This window comes from Labeo rohita, chromosome 13 (assembly GCF_022985175.1).
Source record: "Labeo rohita strain BAU-BD-2019 chromosome 13, IGBB_LRoh.1.0, whole genome shotgun sequence".
Taxonomy (NCBI): Eukaryota; Metazoa; Chordata; class Actinopteri; order Cypriniformes; family Cyprinidae; genus Labeo; species Labeo rohita.
In genome coordinates, this window is record NC_066881.1 from 8,476,585 (window position 1) to 8,495,523 (window position 18,939).

Sequence of the window (18,939 nt, forward strand, 5' to 3'; positions counted from 1 at the left end):
TTGTTAGGAAAGGACAATATTTGGCTGAGATACAACTATTTGAAAATCTGGAGTCTGAAGGCGCAAAAAAAAATAGTCTTCAAAGTTGTCCAAATGAAGCTCTTAGCAGTGCATATTACTTAAAGGAGAAGTCCACTTCCAAAACAAAGATTCACATATAATGTACTCACCCCCTTGTCATCCAAGATGTTCATGTCTTTCTTTTCAGTTGAAATGAAATTGTTTTTTTTGAGGAAAATAATTCAGCATTTTTCTCCATATAATGGACTTCTATGGTGCCCCGATTTTGAACTTCCAAAATGCAGTTTAAATGCGGCTTCAAACGATCCCAAATGCAGTTGTAAACCATCCCAGCCAAGAAAGAAGGGTCTTATCTAGTGTAACAGTCGGTTATTTTCATAAAAATAATACATTTTATATACTTTTCAATGTCAAACGCTCGTCTTGTCTTACTCTGCCTGAACTGTTTTTTTTTTTTTTTTTTTTTTTTTTTCCCAATTCATGACAGTTAGTGTATGTCGAAAAACTCACATCTCATATTCTCCCTCAACTTCGAAATCATCCTGTATCGCTGTTTTACCTTTTTTGTTAAGGGTGTTTGATCTTCTTTGCATGTTCACTTTGCAAAGACTGTGTCGGTACTTCTGCAGCGATGTAGGATGATTTTGAAAGTTGATTTTTGAAGTTGAGGGAGAAAATATGATTGTTTATGAGTTTTTCAACAAACCCTAACTGTCTTGAGGCAGAATACACAGAGTTCAAGGAGAGAAAGACAAGACAAGACGAGCGTTTGACATTAAAAAGTATTTAAATTGTATTTTTTTTTAAAGAAATGATCGTTTTGCTAGATAAGACCCTTCTTCCTCGACTGGGATTGTTTACAACCGCATTTTGACACACGTCCTCGTCCAGGCAGATTTGTAACATCTTTCGTTGATTGGAAGCATCTTAATTATTGCCCTGATGGTGGAAATGGCAATTTTTAATGCTTTAGCTCTTACAGCCATTGTTTTGTTTTTGAAGCTTAACAATTTTGTTCTGCACATCAGAACTATATTCTTTGGTTTTACTTTTTGTGATGGATGATTGTGAGAATTTCACCTTTGTATTCCTCATATTTATAATCCTGTGGAACAGGAAGTCATGGCTGGATAAATTCATGCCCCTAGTCACCCTAGTGTGCTAAAACAATGTAAATATGAATTGGAATGTAGTTCAGAGATATTTTACTCTGAGATAATTTAAGAATTTCTAGAGGTGCCAATAATTGTGGTCAATATGCATTGGAGAAAAACATTTATTTCATAATGAGATTTTCTTTTAATTAATAGATTTTTGTGAATTTTTGAATAAAAGCTCAAAAAGATAAACAATGCACATTTATTTTTACAGCCACCTTTGCTCATATTTACCAAGGGTGCCCATATTAGTGGAGGGCACTGTGTTACAAATCTAAAAATGAAATGTGAGCCTGGACCACTAAACCAGTCATAACAATCATTTTTTACATTCTGAATAATTGTTTTATACATGCTTTCTATTGATGTATGGTTTGTTAGGATTGAAAAATATTTGTCCGAGATGCAACTATTTGAAAATCTGGTGCAAAAAAAATCTAATTATTGGAAAAAAAAAAGTCCAAATTAATTTCTTAGCAATGCATACGTGACCCTGGACCACAAAACCAGTCATATGTAGCACGGGTATATTTGCAGCAATATATCCTACTGTAAATATATGAAAAAATATTTTTAAAAAAATTGTGCACCTTCAGATTTCAGATTTTCAAATAGTTGTATCTCGGCCAAATATTGTTCTATCCTAACAAACCATACATCAATGGGAAGCGTATTTATTTCGTAAAACTGACCCTTATGACTAGTTTTGTGGTCACATAGTACTAATCAAAAATTAAGTTTTGATGTATTTACAGTAGGAAATTTACTAAATATCTTCATGGAAAATGATCTTTACTTAATATCTTAATTATTTTTGGCATAAAAGAAAAATAGACAATTATGACCCATACACTGTATTTTTGGCTATTGCTACAAATATACCCATGCTACTTAAGACTCTTTTTGTGGTCTAGGGTCACAAATGCTATCAAAACAGATTTAGCTGAACAACTGAAGTGTTTTGGTAGTTTTAGTGCATTTTGTATGTGAAGTTTACTTTTGGTCAAGCTGAAAGTTGGTAAGGAAAAGTGAAGAGGTTTGAAAAAGTGACCTAGAGTATTAAATTATTAGATTAAATTATTATTAGTTTTAGTTAAGCAAAACTACAACATTTTTACAAATCTCAAATATTATTTGCTATGTTTTAAAAATCAGATGCTTCCTCATTTAATTACTTTTCCCAGTCTTAGCACATACCAAAACTGCTGGCCAAGTTTGAATTAAGCCTCACCAGTGTGATAATAGCAGCTTTTGTTCTGGAGACGCTAACGTTACAGTCATTCAAGTGGAACTGGTTCGGTTTAAAACCATTTTTATAACGTCTTTTTCCTACTGCTTAGCGTTGCCAGCATTGGTCCTGTTACTATGGCGACAGACATTTTAAAACTTTTTAAACAATGGGGATTGAGTTGCACAGTAGGCTTCTGTTGCAGTCCGTTTGGATGGTGGGGAGAAATGCAAGTAAGGTAAGAGCTCATTTCAACATCTATATTAGAAGTAAATCTCAAACCTAAATGCTTAAATGACTTGTCTGAATTTCTTACAGTACAAAGGGCTCAACTCAAATGGACCCGGACATTAAACACACTAGAAGATCTATGCACAAGTGTAAACTTGATGGCATTCAAGACACGCAGCAGGACTGTGACAGACCAGTTCCTGATAAGTTGTGCACCCGTCAGCCAGAAGCCATCAGCAGTGAAATGCAATCAAACGACAAAGAAGTTCTTTCAAGTCGGTGGAAGAAAGGAAAAGAACTGCCTGCTAAATCACAGCATGCTGCGGTGGATGCGCTTGAAAACAAGTTCATGAAAGTGCGACGGAGTTTACTCCGAAGTACAAATGAAAATGTCAGTCGAGATTTCGATGAGCAGGCGATGGAGTCCCTGCAAAGAATACTAGCAGGAGCAGATCTGTTGAAAAAAGAAGAGGCTACGATGAGTATCCTCGGCTCAAAATATGATTTCCAGATGGATCATACCTCTAAAGCATTACGTTACTTTATTAGGTCTAATTCAACGAGATCTATTGAATGTTCCTCAAATCCATCCAAAGATATTTTGAAGGAAATATCAAAATGCAGAGAAAGAAGTAGAGCTGACAAAAGTTCATCTGGGAGGAGCAAACATCTTGACTTCTTTGAAGTCGTGAAGGAACAACTCCAACAAAAGGACTTGGAGAACCAACATCTTGTCCATTTGCTGTTGGTCAAGCAACGAGAACTGAAAGACATGGAAGAGATGTCAAAGCAAAAGGAGAAGGAAACCCAACTTATTACTGAAAAGCTGAAGTGTGAGGAACAAAAGAATACAGAAATCACCACCAGGTTTGAGCGAACCTCTGAAGATTTGAAGAAGGAACTCGCTGAAGCCAGAAGTAACAACAAAACTACTATGAAGCAACTGAAAGCACTGATGGACAAATACGACCGCCTCAAAACACGTGCCAACGCGATGAAGGAGCAACTCAACGTGGAGCTCAATGAGAAAAAGAGCTGTCAGAAATCATTCAAGAAGCTTCAGCAGATGTCTCAGGAGTTGCTAACCAAGCAGAAACTTCTGGAGGAGCAAAGAGATGTGGCAGGACGAGATCTCGCTTTGTGTAAGGAGACGCTGCAGATGATGGACTCCGAACATAAGAACATCATCAGCATTAATCAAAAACTTCAGGAGGAGGTATCAGCCGTGAGAAACGAATCTGCAAACCTCAGAGAAAATATACGTAAGGCTCAGGAGAAGAACAAGGAGCTCGTTCAAGCGACTCGTTTCAAAGAGTCCAACAATGAGAAGAACCTTAAAGAATTTCAGGATGTGATTAAAAAACTGAACGATGAGTTGGAAGAGTGCCGAACAGAAAAAGACAAAGCTTTTCGACAGGTCGAGGCCATGAAATATGAATCGAAACTGATTCACAACAAGCAGAGAGTGGAGATACTCCAGCTGGAGGAGCATCAGAAAGCCTCTCTGCAGCAGTCTGATGCTTTGAGGAGAGAGTGCGAGACTTTGATGGAGATGGTCAGTAAGCTGAAGAAAGACAAGCAAGTCCTGACGGATAAGATGGAGGGCTTTCATAAGGAAAAGATGGTGTTGGAGATGGCAAGCATGAAGGAGGGAGAGCGCCTCAAAGAGGCCATTCGTTTGCTGGAGCGAGAGAGAGAGGTGCTGTTAGTGGAGATGGAGGACTTGCGTAAGGATTATCTCGGCCTTAGCGATAGGATCATGCAGAAAATGGGCCACGTGGATGCAGCAGATCCTCCAATGACCATCACTGACATCACAACAAACCATCAAAGAAATGCTCAGAAGCTCTCACACATCGATGATGGAATGATTCCTGATGATGGTATGAGCCCTGATACCTAAAATACAGCGAAATAATTTGTAAAATGTTAGTTATTTTACCAAATAAAAGGGATCATGCAAAATGCATGTTATTGTTTATTTAGTTCTGACCTGAATAAAATATTTCACATAAAAGATGTTTACATGTAGTCCAAAAAAAAAAAAAAAAAAAAAAGATTAATTTTTAAAAATGACCCTGTTCAAAAGTTTACATATGCTTGATTCTTAATACTGTGTTGTTACCTGAATGATCCACAGCTGTGTGTTTTGTTTAGTGATAGTTGTTAATGAGTTCCTTGTTTTAAATTGCCCACTGTTCTTCAGAAAAATCCTTCAGGTCCCACAAATTCTTTGTTTTTTTGGCATTATATATTTGAACCCTTTTTGAGATCCATCCAAAGTACAAACTTCACGCATTTCACTCTGAGGACAACTGTTATTTCTTATTTTGCCTAAATATATTTTTTAATTTAGTACTGCCCTTCAGAATCTACAGAAGATACTTGTATGTTCCCCAGAAGACAAAATAAGTTAAATTTACTCTGATCTTCAAATTCATAAAGTTTTCACCCCCTGGCTCTTAGTGCATTGTTGTTGTTTTTTTTTTATTTTTATTTTATTTTTTTCTTCTGAAGCATCAGTGAGTGTTTGAACCTTCTGTAATAGTTGCATATGAGCCCCTCACAGTTGTACTCAATGTGAAAAGATCTCAAAATCATACAGTCATTGTTGGAAAGGGTTCAAATACACAAACATGCTGAAAAAAAAGATTTGTGGGACCTGAAGGACAACACAGTATCAAGAATCAAGTGTACATAAACTTTTGAATGGGGTCATTTTTATAAATTCAGCTATTTTTTTTTTTGTGAACTACATTTTTTTTTTTTATGTGAAATATCTTATTCAGGTCAGTACTAAATAAAAAATAGCATGCATTTTGTGTGATCCCTCTTTGGTAAAATAATTAACATTTTGCAGATTCTGCAAGGTGTATGTAAACTTTTGACTTAAACTGTACATGACTATAACATGCATTTTTTTCTCTTTTAAAGCCTAATTAATTCAAATTATAATATCAAGGAGTAAAGTTGAAATGAAAAATTAATATGAATTTTTGAACAAAAAAATGTTTACATATACAGTAGGCAACATTTAAAATTCATCAAAACCTTTTATCAAAGTTGTCCTAAAATCAAAACAATACCCGTTCTTGTCTTAAGACACCTTTGATTAACCTTTTTTTGATCCACTTCGAATGTTGAGTTGAATTTATGAAAAATGTTTATGAAAGTGTTCAAAAGTTTACATGCTCTCACTCCAATGTCATCAAAGCTGCATGAACTCTGACCTGAAATCTTCACCTTTCAAAGTCACAAACATATTTGATTAGTAAACTAGAAATAGTGAAGAATCTCAACTTTGATTTGAAAAATATTTTTAAATTTCCAGGTTTAAATGGGGGGGAAAAAAAAAGTACGGCATCTTTAAAGAGTTTGAGGATCCAAGGAGGACAGTTGTTTGTTTTTTTTTTGTTTTTTTGTTAAGATAGTCAGCGTGAATGCATTAAATGGCTCCAAAGTGCCAAAGGCATTAATATTACAAAAGATTCTATTTTAAATAAATGCTGTTATTTTTAACTTTCTATTCAAAAATGTATCATTTCCACATTTAAGCACTGGAGTCATTCAGCTTTAAAATAACATTTTTAAAATAATTGTATTTGTACATAAACTGTAGTATCTTTGAGTTTTAATTGTAATTTGATCAAATTAAATGGGGCCTTTTGACCAAAAGTATACATGTTCATTAAAGCATTAGCTCACTTCCAGAATTAAAGTTTCCTGATAATTTACTCCAGTGTCAGCCAAGATGTTCATATGTCTTTCTTCAATTGTAAACAAATTAAGGTTTTTGAGAAAAAAACATTCCAGGACTTTTCTCCATATAGTGGACTTCAGGGTTGAAGGCCTGAATTGCAGTTTCAGTGCAGCTTTAAATGGCTCTACATGATCCCAGCTGAGGAATAAGTGTCTTTCAAAAAAAAAAAGATAAATTTCTATACTTTTTAACCACAAACGTTTGCCTTGCACTAGCTCTGCGTCCATGACTTCACGCATTACACAAAGTTAAACGCCCTTTACGAAGAAAAAAAAAGTGCTAGTGCAAGATGAGCATTTTTGGTTAAAAAGTACTTTTTTTTTTTTTGAAAATGATCTATCATTTTGCTAAACAAGACCCTTATTCCTTGGCAGGGATCGTATGGAACCCTTTGAAGCTGTATTGAAACTGCAATTTGGAATTTGGACCTTCAACCCATTGAAGTCTGCTATACAGAGGAAAAATCCTAGAATGTTTTCCTCAAAAAAAAACTTAATTTCTTTGCAACACAATTTCAATGAACATCTTGGATGACTTGAGGGCAAGTAAATTATCAGGACATTTGTATTCTTAAACTAATCTAATCTAAGTACCATGAACACAGTCATAACTGTATGCATCCTGTCTTTTGAATGAAAACATAACCTTATGGTTTCTTCCCTGCAGTGATTCAGGACATAAGAAGAAAACTAGAAGAGGAGAACCAACAGAAGTGAACCATGAATATAACAGTTCTGCATCAAGTTCTTTGAAATGCAAAATTAGATCCTGTATTAAAATAAACATCACACACACTGTATACAAAATATTTATTATGTTTTGAAAAACAACATATAAAACAAGAATGTTTGTTCTACAGTATACTAGAAAGTCAAAGTGCGTTAAAGCAGTTTACATGTGCGTTTTCTATTTAGTCAACTACATATGAAATGTACAACAGTATTTACAAAATAGCCAAACTGTGGGATTTTTGTTTTAAGTGATAATCCCAAAACAAAAGTTGACATGGCATCCAAAAAAAAAATACAATTACATGTTTAATAACATGTTACATCTGCTAAAACTCATAACCAAGGATGGACTTATTAAAAGCAGCAGTGGTCAACTTAAAAGTCTAAAATGGAAAAGATCTCAATCTCTCAGTAGAACCAGCAGGCAGCTTTTCAACCAGTTAATGTTGCTTGATCAGTTTAGGCAGTGGTAGTAAATCAACTTTGGCCTAATGGCAGATTTCAAGTGTCAGTGCTTTCAGGACAGACTGATGTCACCATTGTCATCTTTGGTCTCGATAACTTTAAACACCCCGTCCTTCTCACGTTTGACACGCTTCTTGGCTTGATCTGAAAAAGGAGATTTGATTCACATGAGAGGGGCATTAAATGTCAAAGCTTCACTATGAAAAAAAATAAATAAATAAATAATCACTACACAATGGAATGTACACAATTCAAAGACATTCAGATCTGAAACTTACTCAGTAAATCACTACGGTCTAGTAGGATTTCCAGATCTTTGTCACTGATGACCTTTCCCTTAGTGCCTTTCACTGCCCTATAAAAGCATGAATCACATCAGGACAGTCATTGTGATGCAACTTACAACAGAATTTGGCAATACTTGGATTGGATTATAACTCGTGACAGTCAGATATACAGTATGAGTATCTTTACCCGTCATAGTCTCTGGACTTCAGCAGTTCCACAAGCTCATTTACATCCACACAGCTTTTGGTCTGTTTGAGCTCTGCTTTAGAACCTTTAAACTTATCTGAAAGGACAAATATAATAGGGAAAGGTCAATAGAGTCTCAGCCAAAAACAAACAAACAAAAACAGAACTTAAATTGATTCAATTAATTAGGTTCAAAGGCAAAAGCTACACACTTTTGTGAATGACCATCTTCTCTAGCTTTCTCTTGGCAGAGGCTCTCTCCAGGATCTTCTCATCGATGGTGTTGGCCGTAATGAGGCGGTAAACCATCACAGGCTTTGTTTGCCCAATACGGTGACACCGATCCTGTGCCTGCAAATCCGCCTGAGGATTCTGAAGATAAGATAGTATATTTTGATTTAATGCCATGTCAGCATCTTGGGCTATTTAATGCCAAAAACAATTTAAAAAAAAAAAAAAAGTTATATTACACAAGATTTTTTTAAATTAACATATGATCATTTCTAAAACTTTTTCTGGCAAAATTATACTAAACTGATTCTGATGATAAAATTCAGAAAACATGCGCTGATAATGAGGCTTTTCATTCAAATCAAAATTAATGGAAAAAAAAAACAAAAAAACAGAGGCTTTATCCTTGTTTGCTTTAAAAGCAAAATAAATAAAATGCCTACCAGTTAAGAATTTTTCCCTCATTTTAAAGGCATAGTTCACCCAAAAATGGAAGTTCTGTCATTAATTACTCACCCTCATGTCCTTCCAAATCCTTTAGACCAGTGGTTTTCAACCCTGGTCCTGAGGACCCACTGCTCTGCACATTGTGTGTTTCCCTTATTCAACACACCTTATTCAGGTCATCAGCTTGTTAAAAGAGAGATCCATGTACTGAATAGAGTGTGTCAGATAAGAGAGACATACAAAAAGTGCAGAGCAGTGAGTCCCCAGGACCAGGACTGTAAAACACTTCTTTAAACCTTCGTTCATCTTCAGAACACAAATTAAGATATTTTTGATGAAATCCAGGCGCTTTCTGACCCTGCATAGACAGCAACGCAACCGAGACGTTCAAGGCCCCGAAAAGTTGTTAGAACATTAATAAAATAGTATGTGACAGTGGTTCAACCTTAAGTTTATGAAGCTACGAGAAAACTGTGTGTGTGCAAAGAAAAATTAATTCAACTTTATTCAACTATTTGTTCTATCTTTGATGCACGTTCCCACTGCTGTTTAGGCAGGGTCAGAAAGCTCTTACATTTCTCAAAAATATCTTAATTTGTGTTCCGAAGATGAACTTACATGTCTTACATGTTTGGAACGAAATGAGGGTGAGTAATTAATGACAATTTTCATTTTCGGGTGAACTATCCCTTTAATTAAATCAAAATGAGCGAGCAAATTACTTCAACATGGCCATGATTTAATTAAGATGGAAAAAAATGATTAATTTCATGGCCACAAAAAATATTTTTGTCTGCATGTCATGTGCGGGGCTCCATACAAGTCACATATGAACAGGTTGCACATGTAAATTCATACCCAATCACTGTCAAATATGATGACCGTGTCAGCAGCTGTGAGGTTGATCCCAAGACCACCAGCTCGAGTGCTCAGGAGGAAGAGGAACACCTCCGGATCAGAAGAAAACTTCTTCATCTGCATGGATCATCATCATCAATTGTCAAATGAAAACAACTCACTAACAAGTGTGATAATCGGTATTAACCAAAAAACTGCTACTCACATTCTCATCTCGGTCTGCGTAGCTCATTGACCCATCCAGTCGGCTGTACTCATAACCGCGGAGATAGCAATAATCCATCAGAATATCCAATATGGAGGTCATCTGGCTGAAAATCAGCACCTGTTTTAAAAAGTGGATGTAATTAAGTGTTTGATATGGCTACCACCAAAACAAAAACATCACAGCAATGTTTTCTGAGCAGCAAATCATCATGGAGGATCATGCGACACTAAAGTCTGGAGTAACAAAGCTGAAAATATTGTGTTATCACAGGAATATATAAACATTTTACAATATTAAATTTTAGTAGTCCACACCATTACTGTTTTTCTGTATTTTTGATCAAATAAATGCAACCTTGTTGAGCATAACAGACTTTGGTCAAAAACATACTAAATCTTTGAGTGTATCACCCAGCCCTAAATATAACTCCACATACAGAAACTTCATACAGGCAATTAATTAAATGTGTGCAAAACTGTGTTATAACCACAGTGGAGTTTGACACTTACTGATAGAGCTGTTAATCATTAAAACGTATGCATGAGAGATTGCGAACTTTACCTTGTGCCCTCTTTTTTTTAGTTCAGGTAGCATTCGATCCAGGATAAGAAACTTCCCTGATGCTTCCACTAGCTGCTCATCAATCTGTGCCAATGAGATGATTATTGCACTCAATTAGTTGCCATACCAGATGAAATCATTCCAACTTGTGCAAAGTTGTGTGTAAAATACCTTAAAGTCTCCAGTGGCGGGGTCCAGAGGATACTCTATCAAGTAAGCATGGTTGCAGCACCTCTTCAGCAGCATCAGTATGTTCTGCAGTTTCAAGTTGATTTGAGCATCAACTGGCAAAGAAACATCCACCACTGGGCCGGAGCTAAGGAGAGAGTAACCACGTCATGTCAAAAAGCTGACAGCTTAAGAGTTTAAAGCAGAGGTTGAACTGGTAAATACAACAAGGGACACAGACCTTGACTGACTGTCCATCTCTTTCTGAACCTTCTCTAGGTATTTCTCAAGATCTTTCGCAGAGTCAGTGTTTGACTCATAATAGTCCACCACCCTCCTGGTCCTGCGCTTTGGTCGGCCACTGGATGTCAGCGGCACAGGTGCTGAATCATCCTTAAGGAAGTGTCATAAAAGATATTAATAATAAATAAATATTAACTATACAAATCCTGCTATAACTCATTTAATATCCTGCTTGCACCAAGACAAATATTCAGTGTGATAAACAATTTGATTTTAAATGAACAGAATGAATCTGTTCTCTTGGTTTCAATGCATCTTGCATTTGGTGCTGATAGATAAAATCTGAATGGCTGTAAATACTAAATACTGTTGGACTTCTCCATTTTATTTTCCATGAGTGCTACTGTAGTCAAAAAGTCCATTTCCATTTTGATTCAGCCCATCTGCCACACATTGGTTTAAACAGAATTATGCCAAACATTTTTGTTGGTGCAATCAGGCCTTCACATTGCATACAACTTACCTTTTCCTGACCCAGCAGCTTTGCTATAGTCTTGTTAACAATGGCCATGTAGAAGGCCTCCTGTTTGTTGGTGAGAGGTGCGTACACTACGATCTCTTTCTTAGGTGGAACCTCCAGTGTGACGTCTGACTTCAGTCTTCTGAGAAGGAAGGGTGTGAGGATCTGAAAACATTAAAATGGCATTAAAATCAAAAGCAAAGTACAGAACGATTGTGAGTGCTTATAATACTCAGCCCATGTCTGGCCAAAGGCTATTTAAGATGTACATTCTGGACAATGTCCACAAAACACTGTCGTCGTGTGGTGAAGATACCTGATGAAGCATGTGAAGGATGTTCTGTTCGCGTTCATTAGCCACAATGTTTTCTGCATCGGAAGTGATGGTGCTAATGTCAAACCATGACTCAAAACTGAGGGGAAGAAAGAAAGAAAGAAAAAAAAAAAAAAAAAAAAAGTTTGATTTTGAGTCAACAGATTCCTCCGTTCTTAATTAGTTCAACTCCAGAATAAAAATTCTGATAATTTACTCATCCCTATTCAGTCCAAGATGTGCATGTCTGTCTGTGTCCATTCGAGAAAAAAATAAAAAAATAAAAATAATGTTTTTGATGAAAACAATCCAGGACTTTCCTTCATATAGTAGACTTCAATGGAGTTTAACAGGTTGAAAGTCCAAATTGCGGTTTCTATGCAGCTTTAAAGGGCTCTACACGAATGCTAAGGAATAAGAATACTTTTTAACCACAAATGCTCGTCTTGCACTAGCTCGAACTTCACACTAGAGGGTGACAGAGTGGATTTTCAAACCTCTCCTGTCCCACTCCCACACACACACACAAAAAAAAAAAAAAAAGTCCCATTCCAATCCCACAAAACGGCTGGGGGAAAATCCATTTCCATCCCAATCCCGGAAGAATCACTCCCATTCCCTCCCGCTCCCGTATTGTTTTTTTTGGCTGGAGGAAAGGAAAGAAAAACCCACACACAGTACAGATCACATGCCCACATTAGTTGAATAAAAACCCAAAATGTAAAAGCCAACTTAAATGTACAGTGTGCATTAAATTTGAGAGTAATACACATTAAATTTCATGTAAATCATTCATGCAAACACACACGTGTCCCATCTGAACTGGTTCATTTGAAAGTAGACATTTCAGTCTCTATAGATATATTTTTTCATGTCTCTAAATCAAGTATTCACAGTGTTTCAGAGTGAAAGGAAAAGTAAAAGTAAAACTTGAGCCAAAAAGAAAAAGACTGAGACTGAACCACTGATGACAGATGGACTATTTTGATGATGCCTTTCATAAATTTCTGGGTATTACTTGGCAGTCAATGAGACAGTCACAAGCCTCCCGGTTTTCATCCAAAATATCTTAAATTGTGTTCTGAAAACGAACGAAGCTTTTACGGGTTTGAAACGACATGGCGGGGGGTAAGTGATTAATGACAATTTTCATTTTGGGGTGGAGTAACCCTTTAAACCGTCTTTTGATATTCACAGACACTATTCCTATGCATGACTTTTCCAAAGTGATTACACAATGCATTGTAGAACTAGTGCAAGATGAGCATTTGTGGTTAAAAAGTATATAATTTATTTTTTTTTATTTTATTTTATTTTTTTAAAGGGCTGATCATTTCAATAGACCCTTATTTCTTGGCTGGGATCATGTAGAGCCCCTTCAAGCTGCATTGAAACTGCAATTTGGATCTTCAACCTGTTGACTCCCATTGAAGTCAACTATATGGAAAAAATCCTGGAATGTTTTCCTCAAAAACTTGAAAGACATGGGGGTGAAAAAATTATCAGGACATTTTTATTCTTGAAGTGAACTAACCTTTAAGACAAAATCAATATCATACAGTAATTTCCCTTTGCATGTGACTTCTTACCTCTTCAGGTCATCAAACACATCTGGAAGGAGGAAGTTGAGGAGAGACCACAATTCGGACAGGTTATTCTGCAGGGGGGGTTCCTGTCAGCAGCAGTTTGTTGTCAGTCATCAGCATCTTTAGTTCTTGCACCAGCCGACAGTTCAAGTTTTTAATCCTGTGGCCCTCATCCACGATCATATAGTTCCAGTGGAAACGCTGAGGAGACAAACATGAGAACCCTTCATTCATGCACTTCTATGCTTTACTTTGAAAAAAAACATACAACTTTTTCTGATGAAATGTGCATAAGACCAGGAAGCAGACTAATTTCTGTATGCAAGTAAAACATTACAACAGATCTGTTTACCTGTAGAAGCTTCCTGTCTCTCATGGCTATTTCAAAGGATGTAACAACAACAGGGCACATCCTGAGAGGACCCTGCGGCTGACGGATCTTCTTCACCAGGTCCATCCTCTCTTTTTGTGGTCCATGATACAGCAGGACAGACACCTTAAACACAAAGAGCAAGAACAAAACAGTCAGTCAATTAAAAGAAACCTCTCAAACTGTTGGCAAATGTCTTAAAGCATTAATTTCAATAAAGATGAACAACAGTTATTGTTTCACACCTCTGGGGTGAAGCGTTTGAATTCTGAGATCCAGTTTGGAAGAGTGGACAATGGAGCCACGACTATAAAGGGCCCAAGGACCTTCTTTTCAACCATCATCGCAATATGGGCAATGCACTGTATGGTTTTTCCAAGACCCATCTCATCAGCCAGGATACCATTGATACCATTCTCCCACAGCATCTGTAAAGCAGACAGACCCGTTTATTAGGCATTACACAAATAATAATATATCTTATGTATTATGTTAAATACGTCTTGCAACTTACACATATAAAAACATTAAGACACTTGGCATTTGCTTAAATATCCCTCTAAAGGCAATTCAGAGCATACACAATATTAAGATGAAAATTTAATCCAGTGGAGAATAATTTTACTGCCCTCTGGTTAAGTACTCTCATTCAGGTCTGCTCACTCACCCTGAGCCACTCTATGCCTTCCACCTGGTACCACCTCATCACACCCCCAGTGAAGAGTTTGGGCTGCTGTGCAGGCACAGGTTGGCCATTCACGGTTCTCTCTGGATCCAGCATCTGCTTGCTGTTTTCCCGCAAAGTCTCAGACAGACGGCCTTTAATATCAGAGTTGGTGTCGCTTATCTTCTCTATATCCTCAGCTTCCAGTTTTACTGATGAATGAGCCTCCTTCAGAAAAGAGATTGAAACAGAAAAACACATGAGTACAATGTCAATGTTCAGTAATTCAGACATTATTAAATGTCCACTGAAGTGCTTTGATACACAAAGCATTATTCCACGTGCTGACGTATTTTCTGCTGAAATAGAAAGAGAGAGCGGGACATATTAAGCAGCCCCTCTCCGTTTTTTTTTAAAATAACCAATAGCGTTTTGTTTATTTCACAGCTTGGACCAGTGCTGCTGAGCTCAGTAAAGCTGCATTTGACAGACAATGATAGCCACAATCTCATCCATATTGCTATAAAACATAGCATTCTGTGTAGAATTCAAATGGGTCCAATATGTTTTGTGGTCTGAGCCAATTCACGCTTATGATTCGTTTCATGCTATCGTGTCTCTGCATCAGAGCAGACTGTATGCAAGCTGCAGTAGTTCACGTGACAGCGCAAAACCAGATTTTATTCACCGCATCAGAAAGCGTATCATTCCCTATCCTCTATGTAGAGGGCTAGGGAATGTACAGAATATACTAATTCTGTGAACAAGTGACTGATTTCAGCAGCAGTTTCAGCATCCATTTATAGTGTAGGGGGCAGGATGCTTCAGATTCTAGAGAGCTTTTGATTGGACACAAAGTTTGATGAGAAGTGCAGGGTGATGTCATGAAAGAAAGAAAGAAAAAAAAAAAAAAAAAAAAAAACACGCTAAGTTTCAAATGCTTATATCTTCTAAAAGCAAATTCTGCCATCGTTTTTGGAGCACACCAGCTCATAGATACCCTTAAGGCTAGCATATTCATAGTAAAAGTAAAAAAAAATAAATTAAATATTATAACAGTAACCTGTAATTTAACAAAAGGTTGTTAACTAGTCCAAATGTAGGTTGTATATGGCTGCCAAGGAATGTAGAAACTTGGCATTAATACAGAATGTGAGCACACAGATTACTGATTTCGCAATGTCTGAAAGCACAATAAACAAATACAACTTTACCTCTTCCAATTTAGGTTTTTTGGCTTTTGACAGAATTTCCTTAAAAAGAGAAAAAATATAGAAAATCAACATCAGCAACATAGCAGACATTAATGGTGTAATTGCGAAAAAAAAAAAAATTAAATTGAAGTCTCACCTCTTTGGTCATAACATCTGCGATTTTGTAATCCTCTTCCCTTTCACGCTTCTTTCTCTCAACTTCACATGTAACAAACGGAGCAGATTAATTGATGACACAGACATCTTTTTTATATTTTAATATTACAGGATCACAACTGATACCCTGTATTGCAATGCAATCTGTGAATCCTACCTTTTACAGTCTTTTTATCATTTCCCTGGAAAAAAAAAAAAAAAAAAAAATTATTAAATTTGAGAATTAGAACTCACTTATTCATCTTTTTCTACATGGAGAAATGTGTTAAACCATGAATCCAAACTTACCTTTTGCTTCTGATTAGCAGCTTTCTTCTCCAGTCTTTCTTTTTTTAATTTTCTCCTGTATTTAAATAAATAAATAAATATTAAATTCCAAATCAAAATGGAATTAATTCATTAATTTACATGCAAAACGGTGATTTCAAGAACGCAGCTGATATTGAAAATTTTCAAACCTGTAAGAACTTTGTTCATCTTTGGAACACAAATTAAGATTTCTGACAGCTTTCTGATCAAAAACAACTAATTTCTTCTCTTCCATCTCATTTCCCACCGTGTGTTTACATGCATGTGTGGAAATTGTGCAAAATTGTTCCAAGTCATCGTTTTTATTTTCTTCACACACAAAAATTATTCTTATCGCTTCATAACATTACAGTTGAACCACTGATGTCACATGGACTATTTTATCGATGTCTTTATAACCTTTCTGGGCCTTGAACAGGGTAGTACTGTTGCTGTCTATGCAGGTTCAGGGTTTCAGATTTCATTAAAAATATCTTAATTTGAATTCAGAACATGAATGAAGGTCTTGCGGGTTTGGGATGACATGAAGGCAACTAATAAATAATTTTCATTTTTGGGTGAACTGTCCCTTTAATCTTCAATGCAAAGTAAGCCATTTTCAATGGATGTGTGACAATGTGTTACAAATTAGTACGTTTATGTTTATGACAATACAATAAAACAACAACAACGTAAAGCAGCATTATGGCCGCATTCGCTTTTATGTTAACAATAGGGTAGATAGTAGAGTGTCTTTCACAAATGCTTCTAGGAAGATTGTAAAGAAAAGAGGCTGGTTTTCAATCTACCCTTATCTTTACAGCCTTTAATTAAAAGAAAGAGTACGCTATGTAACATTACAATAGGGACACGGGGTGCAGAGCACCAGCATTTGATTGACTACTTCACAGTTCTCTGCCCACAAACATCTGCTTCCGTGCCACTCACCAGGTTGCAGTTCACATCAAATAAAAACACTCAAGATTTATATCCGGAAACTGTAAACCTCCCAGTGTGACAGCTCTTTCCTGTCTGTTTGAACACAATACTCACATCTTGCTGCTGCTGTTCCATCTTCGTGAGCAGAAACTTTGAGTAAATGTTGCTTTTCTCCAAAAGGTGCTGAAGTCTTTTGAATCGCATCTCTTGAGAATCTTTCTCCCAAGACTGTCTGGCCTGTTAAAACGGCATGCAATATGAATATAGACATTTGCTAATAAAGTGAATCTCATATTTAATTTATAAAAAAAAATATATATATATATATATATATATATATATAGGGGCTTTTGCAAAACAGAGCAACAAGGAAACTCAAGGGTCCCACACTTTAACAAAAAAAGTAATTAAATTACACCACCAGTCAAAGCTTTTACCATTTAAAATAATTGTTCTTTCATTTGAATACATTTTAAAATGTAATTTACTCCTGTGATTTCACAGCTGATTTTTAAGCATCAGTACTCCAGTCACATGATCCTTTAGAAACCATTCTAACATTCTGATTTGCTGTTTAACAAACATTTATTATTATTATTATTATTATTATTACTAATGATATTATTATTATTGAAAACAGCTGAGTAGTTCATTATGGCTCCAAGCTTTTGAATGGTATAGGGTGTAAAGCTTTTTATTTCAGATAAACGCTGATCTTTGGATCTTTCTACTCATCAAAGAATCCTGAAAAAAAAAAAAAAAATGTGCTCAACTGTTTTAAAAATTGATAAAAAAAAAAAAAAAAAAAATTCTCAAGCAGCAAATCAGCATATTAGAATGATTTCTGAACAATCACGTGACACTGAAAACTGGAGTAATGATGCTGAAAATTCAGCTTTGATCACAGGAATAAATGTATTCATATATGAAGTTATTTTAAATAGTAAAAATATTTCACAACATTACTGCTTTATTTTGGATCAAATAAACAGGTTTGGTGAGCAGAAAAGACTTTAAAAAATAAAATAAAATCTTACTGTTCAAAAACTTTTAACTGGTAGTGTACTTTTCCATTATGTTACTATTGGCTAATGACACAATATCACTTTAGGGTTTGCATGCATTTAGTCAATGAAATTTCGCCTTATGGTTTTTCCATGTGTGTGTGTGTGTGTGTGAAAAACTAGTTTACCTCTTCCATCATTTCTCTTTCTTTTTTCTCTCCCTCCTCTACTAAATGTTTCTCCTCCTCTTCCATTTCTTTTGTAATGACAATCTCTCCATGCTGGCTCTTTTCTGTAATATGCAGGAGATTACCGACATTAAACTGAAGGCTGCATGGACTTGCACAGACAGATCTGCCGTCATGTAATATGAATACTGTGGACTTACCAATAGTGGTCTCCTCCATAGCAGTACCTTCAGGCTCTTCAGATTCGTTGGGTTTGGGGCAGTGAGGAGAAACACTGCGTGTCTCTTCTTTAACAATACTGCAACGTGAACAATGAAGTCAATTAAAGCATATGGCTCTGCCAACACCTCATACATAATGCACACTAAATACACTTACCCACTCATTTCTGCTGCTTTCTGGGTAAACTGGTTGTAGAATTAAACGCTATTGTCCACGTCTCTCAAACTTTACCAAATGTCTGCAGTGCAGTTTAGTATGCAGAGTAAATGTGTTTAACTAATGACCAGATTAACTAACCCGCAAGCGTTTTGTAACTGCAGAACGGAATGCAAATAGCATAAATGCACCCGAATAGGGACTATTTCTTGCAAAAATACAAAATTACACAACCACACGGGTAAAAGCCGATGTCTAGTCACGCAGCCGACACACACACTAACCTCGCGCCTGTAACGTGAAACTTTGGTGTGGACCACTAGACGTTTCGCGCCACTGTGGACGAAACCATTACAGCTCACATTTGACGGGGTGAATGTGGAATGTTGCGTGTTTAATGATTCGCTTTATTGCAATAATATATAAACAAATTGAGCCAGAACATAAAAGATTACACGTCCTAAAGACACCGAAGGGCCTTTTCTCGCAAACAACTTTCTAAACGAGTTGAAAAGCTTGAGACGTATTACCAACCA

At 36.2% G+C, this 18,939-nt stretch overlaps 2 protein-coding genes across 3 annotated transcripts; one reads left to right on the forward strand and one right to left on the reverse strand.

The window, feature by feature from the left end:
• The first annotated feature begins 2,325 nt into the window (after positions 1 to 2,325).
• Positions 2,326 to 7,257, forward strand: si:ch211-250c4.5 (coiled-coil domain-containing protein 110). Of its 2 annotated transcripts, none has more exons than XM_051125442.1 (3): positions 2,326 to 2,644; positions 2,725 to 4,520; positions 7,064 to 7,257. In XM_051125442.1, exons 1-3 carry the CDS (start codon positions 2,544 to 2,546, stop codon positions 7,111 to 7,113), a joined length of 1,947 nt encoding a protein of 648 aa, XP_050981399.1. In that variant the 5' UTR covers positions 2,326 to 2,543; the 3' UTR covers positions 7,114 to 7,257. The 2 variants fall into 2 exon arrangements, with proteins under 2 accessions (XP_050981399.1, XP_050981400.1); XM_051125443.1 differs by lacking the exon at positions 7,064 to 7,257 and adding an exon at positions 6,772 to 6,981.
• Positions 7,190 to 18,706, reverse strand: hells (helicase, lymphoid specific). Its single transcript, XM_051125451.1, is given in 24 exon segments — positions 7,190 to 7,737; positions 7,872 to 7,948; positions 8,068 to 8,164; positions 8,280 to 8,439; positions 9,604 to 9,720; positions 9,809 to 9,928; positions 10,373 to 10,456; positions 10,544 to 10,688; positions 10,782 to 10,933; positions 11,307 to 11,468; positions 11,620 to 11,716; positions 13,206 to 13,282; positions 13,284 to 13,403; positions 13,555 to 13,698; positions 13,818 to 14,000; positions 14,240 to 14,464; positions 15,451 to 15,489; positions 15,587 to 15,648; positions 15,764 to 15,788; positions 15,895 to 15,949; positions 16,937 to 17,070; positions 18,026 to 18,129; positions 18,226 to 18,323; positions 18,404 to 18,706. Coding segments are annotated over 24 exon segments (2,577 nt in total). The 5' UTR covers positions 18,412 to 18,706; the 3' UTR covers positions 7,190 to 7,645.
• Between the last annotated feature and the right edge of the window lie 233 nt (positions 18,707 to 18,939).

What these genes read in the sequence shown, in the direction of transcription:
- si:ch211-250c4.5 (XM_051125442.1), top strand. Translation starts at nt 2,544, where the DNA reads ATGGCGACAGACATTTTAAAACTTTTTAAACAATGGGGATTGAGTTGC. An exon ending in TGGGGAGAAATGCAAGTAAG is followed by an intron (nt 2,645 to 2,724) that starts GTAAGAGCTCAT and finishes AATTTCTTACAG; the next exon opens with TACAAAGGGCTCAACTCAAA. An exon ending in TGGAATGATTCCTGATGATG is followed by an intron (nt 4,521 to 7,063) that starts GTATGAGCCCTG and finishes TCTTCCCTGCAG; the next exon opens with TGATTCAGGACATAAGAAGA.